General features: G+C 42.9%; 1 protein-coding gene across 1 annotated transcript; it reads right to left on the reverse strand.

The window, feature by feature from the left end:
- Positions 1-448: 448 nt before the first annotated feature.
- LOC129145908 (syncytin-1-like) lies at positions 449-7398 on the reverse strand. Its single transcript, XM_054695895.1, has 4 exons — positions 6961-7398; positions 3104-4741; positions 728-851; positions 449-484 (listed from the first exon to the last, which is right to left on the reverse strand). The coding sequence occupies exons 2-4, from the start codon at positions 4738-4740 to the stop codon at positions 449-451; spliced, it is 1797 nt and encodes a 598-aa protein (XP_054551870.1). The 5' UTR covers position 4741; positions 6961-7398.
- Between the last annotated feature and the right edge of the window lie 5584 nt (positions 7399-12982).

The following is a 12982-nucleotide window of genomic DNA, read 5'->3' on the forward strand; positions in this document are numbered from 1 at the left end:
CACACCCAGCACTACTGAAGGGGCACTGGATACAGTGTGCCTCTGGCCCACTGAATCCATCTCATGCCACAGCTCCTTAACAGGTCAAGTCTGTGGAAGCACTAGACTTCTCCCTCTTAAATCTTGTGTCAGAATCATAAATGAACCAATCATATTTGAATACTCCAGCTGTCAGTCAAAGGGCTAAAGTTTATAATAGAGATCAAAAATGGAGTGAACAGGGGGGAGAGGATCAACATGGCTGCAGGGAAATGCTGCGAGTAAGTCCTCCCATTAAAAAAAAAAAAAGAAAGAAAGAAAGAAAAAGCTGTAAGGAGGAAAGGAGGAAAAGTGGAAGGTCCCTGTTAGAACCGGGACATGGAAGATAAACAGGCGACTCTGCCAAACTGCCCAAAGAGGAAAGTTGTCATAAAAGAGGACAAGAAGAGAGGAAAGCATCAGAACCCTGCTACACTCCCACAACCACAAAGCCAGCACATGCCAACTAACAGAAAGGAGAAAAAACAACAAGAAGAAGAACAAACTACAAATCAAGAGGAGCAGTGAGTGGAAAGGAACTATTGCAGGCAACGCACCCCACAAACAGGAACTGTGGAGAACTGTGCAGGAACCACCATGGAGGAGAGTGAAAGGCTCTAGGTGCCATTAGAAGAAGATAAGGACTCTAGCAGAGAGACCTGCAAATAGCCCAAGGCCAGCGAGTTAGCTTGTGCAGAAAAGCACACACTCGAAAAGCATACGTGGATCCCAGCTGCCCAGGTCCCTGAGACCACGACCTAGGTTTGTGGGGAGATGCACGGGAACCATCACGGAGATGAATGACGCTCACTGAGTAATCAAAAACCAGGCTCCTGGGCACGGGAGTGCGTTGCAAAAGGTGCCATTTCTGAGGACACTGAACTGGGCTACCACCCACATGGCAGATCTGAGGGCTTCAGAACTGATAACCAGGTCATGAAATTTGGGGCCTGAAATCCCCATGACAGCGGGGCACAGGACAGACACAGCTCCCCCATGCCACTGAGGTGCTCCAGGCCACCCCCATTCTATTCCCTGGAGACCCATGGGGCAGGTGAATTTCCAGAAAGATACTAGGAAAGATCTCTGGCACCACATATTGACCAGAAAAAAATCATCAACTGTTGGAACTGAGTAAATGCAGAGGGAGGGAAGTATAAGGGACAGTGCCCAGCAACACAGCATCAACACCCTGGTGGAGTTTTGGCATACAGTGCTGTCCTTGGTCTGGTAAACAGTTTCCGACACCACTGAAGGAGCACCCAAAAGAGATGCCTGCCAACACCAGTGGCACAAAGTCCCAACACATAAAACTAATTAAAAGCAAAGAGCAGGGAGAAGGAAAAATATAAATAACCAAGCAAGCCCACAGTAGGACGACATACCACAAAAAGAAAAGCAGTCCCCAGAGCTCAACGATGACATGAAAAAACTTCTCTGCTTGTCAAATAGAGAATTAATGATCATCATGATTAAAAAGCAGAAAGAAAACAAAAAGGAAAAAATGATTTGAGACAAATAATCACTGAACTGAAGAATGAAATTGAGACCTCAAGTAATGAAAGAAAAAAATGCAGGAGATAAAAAGATTACTAGAGGAGATAAAGAACTTTGGGAAAAGCAATGAAAACAGAATTGATGAAATGGAAGAATGGATTAGTACTCCTGAATATACAAAATAAAAAGAGCCGAAAGAGAAAAGGAGAGAGAAGTGCAAAGGAAGAAGAATAAGGATAACCTTAGACAATTACAAGACTCCATGAAGAGAGGAAATGTAAGAGTTATAGGCATTCCAGGAGGTGAGGAGAGAGACAAAGGAGCTGAGAAATTATTCTAGTAGATAATTGAGGAAAACTTTCCAAGCATGAAAAAGGACAGAAGAAGCAAGAAGAACACCTGATTACCACAATGAAAACTACAGCAAGACACCTAATAATGAAACTGGCAAGGGGGAAGAAACAGATAACTGATAAGAGAAAATGAATCAGGTTAACTTCAGACTTCTCCAAAGAAACATTATGGGCAAGAAGAAAATGGAGCAACATATTCAGCAAACTTCAACACAGCAAATGCCAACCAAGAATCCTTTACCCTGCAAAGCTCTCCTTCCTCTATGAAGAAAAAAAATATGACCTTCTCAGACAAACAGAAACTCCAGAAATTCATTACTGTCCGGGCCAGCCGGGCAGATCAACGGGGTACCCGGGGGAGGAAGCAGGGGCTTGGTATGGGACAGGGGTACGCAAGGAGTGGAGACAAAGCCAGGATCATCGCCAGTCTCATTTATTCAGGAATGTGTACAATGTTATATAGGGTTCAGAGGAGGAGGTCTCTCGTTATCTCTAGCAAGGAGAGACCACCAATGCAAACAAGCCACAGTAGCAAGCAGGGGGAAAGGTTCAGTCGTCACAATAGGAAACTTGAAACCTTCCCTGGAGCTAACATTCAGTACCTGCTTCAGGCAAGAACCCGGATGTTCAGGTCTGGGCCTCAGGTCTGGGCCCCGACAGATCCTCCTTTTCTATTATTTCTAATGAGAGAGCGAAAAGACAAAAACCCCTCAGGGACTGCGCCTGTCTTAGGTCCTCAGGAGTCACAGACGTGTGGCGATTTAGCACCTCAAGCCATTTTGAGTCTGCCCCCGATCTTACCCGTCATTGGCTGACCAGTCCATCGCACAGGGGAAGGGGGTCTTATTTTTTCAGACTGAGCGTAAGTCTGAGTAAGAGCCTCCCTTATCTCGCATCTCCAACTTATGGTAATGTACCTGAATGGGTTTTGCCTGAAGGGCCTGAATCTGTTGTCTTTTTTTTTTAAAGATTTATTTATTTATTTATTTATTTATTTATGCGAGCACTGGATACAGTCAGAGGCACGGGAGGGTGAGAGAATTCACCAGAGCCAGAGCGGGGAGCAGAGCAGGCAGAAGGACCGAAGTACACTGCTGAGGGGAGCAGCGGGCGGCAGGAGAGGTCTGCGCGCCATGTGGGACCCTCCTCCGTTGGCTGGGGAGCAGCCGGGGATCGAACCAGCGCCACAGATGCTGCAGGCAGCTTCGCAACCCAGCGCCCAACCACTGTGCCACCGGGGAGGCCCCTGAATCTGTTGTCTTACAAAGGAGATTATTCTGTTAAAAATGTAAGGACCCAGGACAACCAATATCAAAAGGGTTAATAGGGGACCCATGAGGGGAAGAAGGTAAGGTAAGAGTCCATTGAGACCAGTCCAGAGTGGATTTTCAGCTAGTTCCTGGCGTCTTCTTTCCAGGTCATCTTGTAACTGTCGGATTTTATTGCGGACAATTACTGATTTGTTGGCGTAGAAACAGCATTTCTCCTGCAGGACCAAGCAAATACCCCCCTTTTCCGCAGTTAGCAAATCAAGGCCCCGTCGATTTTGAAGGACTACCTCAGCTAAGGAGTCAACCTGATCCTGAAGATCCTGAATAGTACTAGAAAGAGCATGAACATCATTAATAAGTTGTTGAGACAGTTTAGTATATTGTGAGAGAGATATGCCTAATCCAGCTGTCCCTGAGGCCACGGCGGCAGTTATACCCAGGCCTGCAAATAAGGGAATCAGGTGTACTGCTCTCTTACTTCTACTGAAAAAATGGTCAACTGTTGGAATGGGCATGGGCTCACTTCCAGGAACAACGTCTATGTCAGGTAGAAGGAACCCCAACACACATTGACCAGTCCAATTAGTCGGCAATGCGGTATACGCCCGGTTATTTCCACAAATGAAAACAGTGTCCACGGGAGGACAAAGAGGAGAATTCACCTGAGAAGTGACATTGGTAAAAGTGGAGCAATTTGAAAAAGCTAGTGCGCCCAAGTCAAGAGAGGTATTAAGATCGGAAGTGAAACAATGCGCCTCAAAAAACTGGATAGGCTGAACCAAGATGGGAACCGAGAAAGAACAATTATGGTAGGGCGCAAGTGAGGAATTGGTTGTTGGAAAGGCCAAAGGCACAGGGAAACCCATTTGTAAACATAGCCAACAATTATTGGCCAGTGAGGAATTTGTTAAATTAAGTAAATTGAACGAAGAGTTGAGGATATTAAAAGTATTGTAGTCAATGCCCAACTTTTGTCTTTCAGCAGGAAGGGCAAGTGGATGGTAGCTAAGCGCAGGGGGAAGGCGTGGTGCAAGCTGTTTTAAGACTGTACTGACAAAGTGATCTCTGGCTTTGTCTTGAGGACCTCCTCCATCGGTGACATGTACTGGGGCAGTAGTTGCCCAACACACTGTGTCACCGACCTTTTTGTTAGCACCACAGGTGGTCAGCAAGGTAGAGGCCAGTGGCTGATTTGCAGGGGACTTCCTGATAAGAACAGCAGTATAATAAGTCTTATTATTATTGGCCGTGCATTGAGAAAAAGTCTTGTAGCACGAGGAGTGGACTGAAGAAAGAAAACTGGTGCAGGGGCACCGCCCGCCCGGAGAGAGGTTTACGGAGGTTTTCAGGCACTTGTAACAGGCCTGACGGCTTGTGGGCCCATAGCAAGTGGTTACCAAGTAGGCAATGGCACCAGTACAGGTCACCTGAGAGGTATAGCTGGTGGGCGACATTTTTATGTAACCCCCTTTACAATCACAGGGTTTACCGTACAGTGCTTCAGTCAAGGACATCAGTTGGCCTGTGTCTCCGAAGCCGGCGAAGGCCGAGGAGAAAAGTAACATCTCAGCACAGAGGATGAGCCAGGAAGTGGTCACCATACTGTAAGAAATCAAAAGTAAAAGATACCTCAGGGAAGTTGAGTGTCCCTGGGTTGGTGCTTATGATCAATTTGTCTGACAAGCCGTTCAGGCAACCATCGGGCTGCATCATGAGTCTGTGAGAAGACACATACAGATCCCCTTCCCCAGATCAGAACTGGGTCAGGGCCGTACCAAGTATTGTCCAAAGGGTCCTTCCATTTTACCATGGCTAATTGATTTTGCGTTTCCGTATGCCAGAAACGATCGGCCGCACTTTTCGCCTGAGCGTCAAGCCTTAAGAAATTGAGGATGAACAGAGCATGGTTTAACGTGTTGCGGGGGTTACCTTTAGAGGGGTACCAGGAACCATGTAAAATCTTTTGGATGGTGGTTTTTAACGAAAGATGGGCACGCTCAACTATGCCTTGTCCTTGAGGATTATAAGGGATGCCTGTGGCGTGGTGAATGGACAGGGTAGAGCAAAAATTTTTGAAGGCCTTTGCAGTATAGCATGGGCCATTATCAGTTTTAATATGTTTTGGGATCCCCAAAATGGAGAAACAGTGGAGCAGGTGTGCAATAACATGTCTAGAGGTTTCACCTGTTTGAAGGGTGGCAAGGAGAAACCCACTAAAGGTATCCACAGTAACGTGAATCGAATTGAGAATTATGGGTTACACCCATTTGCCAGAGGGCGTTGGGGACGAGGCCCCTGGGATTAACACCAAGATGGGGCACAGGAAGACCTGTCCCGCAGGTGGAGCAGGCTTTTACAATTTGTCTGGCTTGGTCACGAGTAATTTTAAATAAAAGCAGTAATGAGCGAGAGTTGAGATGATGAAGCTCATGAGCCTGTGAGCATTTCAAAAGTCCATGGGTTTCCAGCCTGTTTATTTTCTCAGGCCAGGTCCCTACAGAGATCCTGAAATTCAGTTCTCCAAAGTAAATGATCTCCGCCATCAAGGACAGCCTTTACTAAAGTTTGCCAATTTAGGGGAGTGAGCCACCCTTCTGAGATAGAATCAAGAATTGTGAGAGTGAAAAGGGCACTAGCACCATATTGGGTAACGGTGGTCTTTAATTCCTTTAAATGTTGAAAATTATGTGGTTGGTGATAATGGCGGCATTGGCCTTGAGCATCTGGAGCTTCAATAACAGGAAAGACATAAGCCGCAGAAAAGGGCTTTTTGGGAGGCGGGTAAGCAGACAAAACTGCGGGAGCCCGGGGAGGAGTTAAAATGGTGTCTGCGTCAACTCCACCCCATAAAGGCGGCTTTAAGGTGGTCTCGGCGTCACCTTTCCCCCATAATGGCAGAGCGGGATCTGAGTTGGATGAAGATGTTAACTGAATCTGTTGAAGTTGAAGGGAAAGTTTATGATAACGAGCCTGTAGGCGCATGCGCTCCTCAAGGTGGGCGATTTTGGTTTTTAAGGTCGAGATTAGGGTCAACGAGTTGTGAGGGCACAGAGGCAACAGCTGCCGTGTAATAAGGAGGAGAGTGGGGATTGTAACGTGCAGCCTCCTCCTCCAGGTTGCTCCAATCTACTTCACCCGCCTCAGGATCCTCCCCTCTTGCGATAGTGGGGGGAGGTTGAGAAGCAACTTTGATTTCACTTTTGGAGTTAAGCAGTGGAAAAACTCCGCCCTCTTCTTCAGACCAAGGAGGGTTTGTAGCTACAAAAGTAAACTTGCTCAAAGAGGGATAAATTCTGTTTTTCTTTTTTATTTTGGGCCGGTCGGGAGAGGCCCTTTCATTTTTCTCTAAAGGTTCTTTTTGTTCTTCTTTGGATGGATCATCCTCCGCATCACTGTGAAACGGAATTAAGTCCTCACAGCGATCATTGGGGGATGGGGCCCCTGCAGTGCTGGGAGAAGCACTTCTAAGCAGTTGTTCTGTTTGGCAAATGGCATTTTTAATATCAGGGTAGGCTTCCTTTTTTGAAATTAAATCATTAATTAGATTCCAGTATGAGAATGCTGTCACTGGAATTTTTTCGGGCCAAAAGCTTCATAGAAATCATTTAAAGCATCTCCTACCCGTTCCCACCTTTTTTGATCTATTGTGCCCTCTTGAGGGAACCAAGGACACAGGTCTTGAACAAAATCAAAAAAGTGGAGTAGATCCTTTTTTGTGACCCTGACTCCTCGCGTCCTAAGTGCCACTTTTAATTGCTTCACATATATCTCATGCTGGCTTATTTCCTGTCCCATGATTCAGACGCTGTACCTGAGCTTACCTTATCCACGACGCGGCAGGGTCCCACGTCGATAAGGCTTCCTCCTGAGCTAGCTAGCTTCCTTTTCGGGCATCTTCTCCCTCTGTAAGTTCTTCCTCGTACCCGGGCCCCACGTTGGGCGCCAAATGTCCGGGCCAGCCGGGCAGATCAACGGGGTACCCGGGGGAGGAAGCAGGGGCTTGGTATGGGACAGGGGTACGCAAGGAGTGGAGACAAAGCCAGGATCATCGCCAGTCTCATTTATTCAGGAATGTGTACAATGTTATATAGGGTTCAGAGGAGGAGGTCTCTCGTTATCTCTAGCAAGGAGAGACCACCAATGCAAACAAGCCACAGTAGCAAGCAGGGGGAAAGGTTCAGTCGTCACAATAGGAAACTTGAAACCTTCCCTGGAGCTAACATTCAGTACCTGCTTCAGGCAAGAACCTGGATGTTCAGGTCTGGGCCTCAGGTCTGGGCCCCGACACATTACTACCAAACCCCCACTCCAAAAAATTCTATAAGAAGTCCTAAAGCCAAACCAACAGAGGAATGAACAAGAATAGAATAAAGCAAGGAATGAAATCACAAAAAATACAAACAAAATGGCAAATATAAATGTCAACATATCAATATTAACTGTAAATGTAAATGGATTAAACTCGTCAATAAAAAGACACAGAGTGGCAGACTGGATTAAAAAACAAGATCGAACCTTCTGCTGTCTCCAGGACACACATTGAACCACAAAAGATAAACATAGACTGAAAGTAAAAGGTTGGAAAACAATCCTACAAGCAAATGGACCAAAAAAGAAGGCAGGAACAGCCATACTTATATCAGATGAAATAGACTTCAAATTAAAAAGGGTAAAAAGAGGGCCTCCCTGGTGGTGCAGTGGTTGAGCACTAGGTTGCGAAGCTGCCCACAGCCTCTGCAGGGCTAGTTTAATCCCCAGTTGCTCCCTGGCCACCAGAGGAGGGTCCCACATGGTGCGCAGACCTCTCCTGCAGTCTGCTGCTTCCCTCAGCAGTGTACTTCAGTCCTTCTGCCTGCTCTGCTCCCCACTCTGGCTCTGGTGAATTCTTTCACCTTCCTGCACTTCTGACTGTACCCAGTGCTTGTATAAATAATAAATAAATAAATTTAAAAAAATAAAAAAAAAGGTAAAAAGAGACAAAGATAGACACCACGTTATGATCAAGTGGACAATACACCAGGAAGAAATAACAATCATCAGGGCCTCCCCAGTGGTACAGTGGGTTGAGTGTTGCACTGTGAAGCTGTCCAAAGCCTCTGCAGCATAGGTTCAATTCCCTGCCAGACAGGGAGAAACCCACATGGCATGGCAGACCTCTTCTGCCTTGCCAGCTGCACCCCTCAGCAGTGTCTTTGGTCCATCTGCCTGTTCTGCTCCCCGCTGTGTCTCTGGTGAATCCTCTCACCCTCCCATGCCTCTGACTGTACCCCAATTCTTGTATAAATAAATAAATCTTTTTTTAAAAAAAGAAATAGCATTCATCAACATATACTTACCAAATGAAAGAGGACAAACATATATTAGACAATTATTATCAGCTCTAAAAACAGACATAAACAATAATACACATATAGTGGGAGCTTTCAACACCCAACTCTCACCAATGTACAGATCAATGAGACAAAAAATATACAAAGACACTAGAGCCCTAAATGAAGACATAGAATTCATGGACACTGCACCCATCAACATCCAAGTACACATTTTTTCTCAAGCGTGCACGGATTATTCTCCAGAATTGACCACATACTGGGCCACAAAACAAATATCAACAGATACATGAAAATCGGAATCATTCCAAATATCTTCTCCAATCATAAAGGCATCAAACTAGAAATAAATCATGAAAGGAAACATGGAACCTTCCCACTTCATGGAGATTGAAATCCACACTACTGGTAGACCACTGGAATAATGAGATAAAGAAGAAGTTTAAAAAAATACTTTTAGTTGAATGACAAGGAGAACACCACTTTCCAGAATGCATGGGATGCAGGAAAAGCAGTAATGAGAGGAAAATATATAGCAATACAGGCTCACATCAAGAAACAAGAAATAACTCAAAGAAACAACCTAATCTCACATCTCAAAGAGCGAGAAAAAGAATAACAATAAAACCCTAAAGCCAGTAAGAGAACAGAAATAATAAAAATCAAAGCAGAAATAAATAAAATGGAAATTAAAAAAAAAAAAACAATCCAAAAGTTCAATGAAACCAATGTTGGTTCCTTGAAAAAAATAAACAAAGTAGACAAACCTCCAGCCAAGCTCAAAGAAAAAATGGGAGAAAACACAAATAATTACGATTATAAATGAAAGAGGCTAAATCACAACAGACTCAGTGGAAATCAAATAATGATCAGAGATTGCTCTGAACACTTACATGCAAACAAATTCAACAACCTAGAAGATATGGATAAATACCTAGAATTATATAATCATCCAAAGCTGGACAAAGAAGAAATACAACTAACCAGATAATTACAAGCAGCAAAATTGAAGCAGTAATCAAAGCACTCCCACAAAACAAAAGCCCAGGTCCAGATGGCTTCACAAATGAATTCTTCCAAACATTCAGCAGTGTAATAGTGCCTATCCTACACAAACTCTTTTAAAAAATTGAAAAATATTTTTATTTTTACTCTTAGTCTTATTTCTGGACTCTTATTTAGGTTTTCTAAATCCCCTGCTATGAGTGAAATGATCTGGTACTTTTCTTTTTCTTTCTGGCTTATTTTGCTGAGCATGACTGCGGGAGTTGGGGTGGGGAGGAGGGATTAGGGTCAAAATAAGGGGGTGGAAAGTGTATGGAGAAATAACCAAGATGAAAATACATATATTGTTAAAAATAATAAAAATATGTAAAAATAAATAAATAAAAAAGATAAAATAAAGGGGAAAATAAAGTCATATATTAATTTTTTTTTTTTTGAAAAATAAGGAATACTACAAATACGTTCTAGGAAGTCAACATTACACTAATACCAAAACCAAACAAAGACAGCACAAAAAAAAAGAAAATTACAGGCCAATCTCCCTAATGAACACTGATGCAAAAATCCTCAACAAAATCCTTGCCAACAGAATCTAATAATGCATCAAAGGGATAATACACCACAATCAAGTGGGATTCATTCCACATGCACAATGACGGTTCAACATACAAAAATCTATCAGTATAATCCAACATGTGAACAAAAAGAAAAACAAAAACCTTGTGATCATATCAATGGATGCTGAGAAAGCATTAGACAAAGTCCAACATCCATTTATGATGAAGGCCCTTGAAATTCTCGGGATAGAGGAACATACTTTAACATGTAAAAGCCATATTCAATAAATCCACTGCCGATATTATTCTCAATGGTGAAAAGCTGAAGGCCTTTCCTTTAAGATCAGGAACAAGACAAGAATGTCCTCTCTCACCACTGCTCTTCAATATAATACTGGATGTCCTAACCAGGGCAATAAGATAAGAGAAAGACATACAAGAGATCCAAATAGGGAAAGAAGAAGTAAAACTATCACTATTTGCAGACAATATGATAATATACATAGAGAACCCTAAAAATGCCAAAGATAATCTACTCAAAATAATCAACCAGTTAAGTAAAGTAGCAGGATACAATATCAACACATAAAAAGTCAGTAGCCATCCTATACACAATCCACCTGAAGAAGAAGAAATCAAGAAAACCATCCATTTTATAATTGAAACAAAAAAAATGCCAAATACTTGGGAATAAACGTAATAAAAGAGGTGAAAGACCTATACAAAGAAAATTATAAAACACTGTTAAAAGAAATTGAAGAAGACACAAAGAAATGGAAAGACATCCCCTGCTCATGGATTGGAAGAATTAACATTAAAATGTCCATTCTACCCAAAGAAATATACAGATTCAATGATATTCCAATAAAAATCTCAATGACATTCTTCAAAGAAATAGAACAAATACTGATGAAATTCATATGGAATCACAAAAAGACACAAATAGCCAAAGTCCTACTGATGAAAACAAAGGAGAAAGAGGTATCACACTTCCAAATTTCAAGCTATACTACAAAGCCATGATAATTAAAACAATTTGGTATTGGAACAAAAACAGACACACAGGCCAATGGAACCAAATAGAGAGCCCGGAAATAAAACCACAATTATATGGACAACTGACCTTTGAGAAAGGAGTAGAGAACATGCAATGGAACACGGGCAGTTTGTTCAATTAATGGTGTGGGGAAAACTGGACCATCACATGCAAAAAACTGAAACTAGACCACTATCTCTCACTGTTCACAAAAATCAGCTCAAAGTGGATAAGAGAAATGGACATAAGACCTGAAACAATAAAATATATAGAGAAAATATCGGTCAAACACTACAAGATATACATTGCAATAACATATTTAAAGACTCATCACCCAAAGCAAAGATAGTTGAGGAAAAGATAAACACCTGGGATTACATCAAACTGAAAAGCTTCTGCACTGCAAAAGACATTAACCAAAACAGAGAGAGACACACCACTGATTGGGAACAAATCTTTGTACTCCATTCAATGGGTAAAGAACTGATCACAAAGGTATACAAAGAACTCACACAAATCAACAAAACAAAAATAAACAATCCAGTGAAGAAATGGGCAGAAGAACTTAAAAGACATTTGTTCAAAGCGGAAATACAAATGGCCAACAGGCATATGAAAAAAATGTTCAACATCCCTTATCATCAGAGAAATGCAAATGAAAACCACATTGAGATACCACCTTACACCAGTAAGTATGACACATATCAAAAAACAAGCAACAACAAATGTTGGCGAGGATGTGGTGAAAACGGCACTCTCCTACATTACTGATGGGAGTCCAAACTAGTCCAACCACTCTGGAAAGCTGTCTGGAGGTTCCTCAGTCTACTAAAAATGGAGCTACCATATGACCCCGCAATAACACTCCTAGGTATCCACCCAAAGGACACTAAAACATTGATTCAAAAGACCACCTGTACTCCTATGTTTATTGCAGCACTATTTAAAATAGGTAAAACCTGGAAATAACCCAAATGACCAAAAATAGATAACTGGATCAAGAAGATGCGATATATGTATATAAGCAATGGAATATTATTCAGCAATCCAAAAAGATAAACTCATGCCATCGCAGCAACTTGGATGAAGCTAGAAGGAATTATCCTCAGGGAAATAAGCCAGAAGGAAAAAAAAATCGGATGGTTTCACTATAGCAGGAATATAGGGGAACCAAATAAGACATCAGTGTAAAAAAATAATAACAGTACAAACACAACAAAGCAAAAAAAGATAATTATAAATCAGAGACATACTGCAGGGGAGGAGGCAGGAGAGGGATCAGAGGGAGGGAGGGAGGAGCACAGGGGACTGTGGTGATGGTGCACCAGTGCATTGGTAAAGAAAACTCCATGGGGACTACACTTGAGGGAATGGGGGAAGCAAATGTTTAAAAATGAACAATGATGTAAAAAAATAAAAAAAAATGAAAAATAAATAAAATATAAATGGAATGAACTCACCAATTACAAGACACATGGTGTCTAGTTGGATCAGGAAAGAGATCCAGACTTTTGCAGGCTCCAGAATACACAGCTAAACTCCAAAGACAGAACAAACTACGCATCAAGCGGGACTGTGAGAGGAAAGGAACTATTTCAGCCACCGCACCCTGTGAACTGGAACTGTGGAGAACCATGCAGGATTCCACAAGGCTCCGGGCGCCATTGGAGAAAAATAAAGACTCCCGGGAGACCTACAAACAGCCCAAGGCCAGCCAGTAAGCTTGTGTGGAAAAGCGGCACACTTGAAAAGCATACGTGGATCAGGGCTGCCCAGGTCCCCACGGCTGGGACCTAGGCTTGCAGGGAGATGCGCGGGGACCCTCATTGAGGTGAATGCCCCTCACTGAGTAATCAGAAACCAGGCGACCAGACACCGGAGCAGGGTGAAAAAGGCGCCATTTCTGCAAACACTG

This window comes from Talpa occidentalis, unplaced genomic scaffold, assembly GCF_014898055.3.
Source record: "Talpa occidentalis isolate TD23 unplaced genomic scaffold, MPIMG_talOcc4v2.1 talOcc4.15, whole genome shotgun sequence".
Lineage (NCBI taxonomy): Eukaryota > Metazoa > Chordata > Mammalia > Eulipotyphla > Talpidae > Talpa > Talpa occidentalis.

What these genes read in the sequence shown, in the direction of transcription:
- LOC129145908 (XM_054695895.1), bottom strand. Translation starts at nt 4,740, where the DNA reads ATGGTGACCACTTCCTGGCTCATCCTCTGTGCTGAGATGTTACTTTTC. An exon ending in CAGATTCAGGGGCCTCCCCG is followed by an intron (nt 852 to 3,103) that starts GTGGCACAGTGG and finishes TCCCGTGCCCAG; the next exon opens with GAGCCTGGTTTTTGATTACT. An exon ending in GATCCACGTATGCTTTTCGA is followed by an intron (nt 485 to 727) that starts GTGTGTGCTTTT and finishes CCTTTCTGTTAG; the next exon opens with TTGGCATGTGCTGGCTTTGT.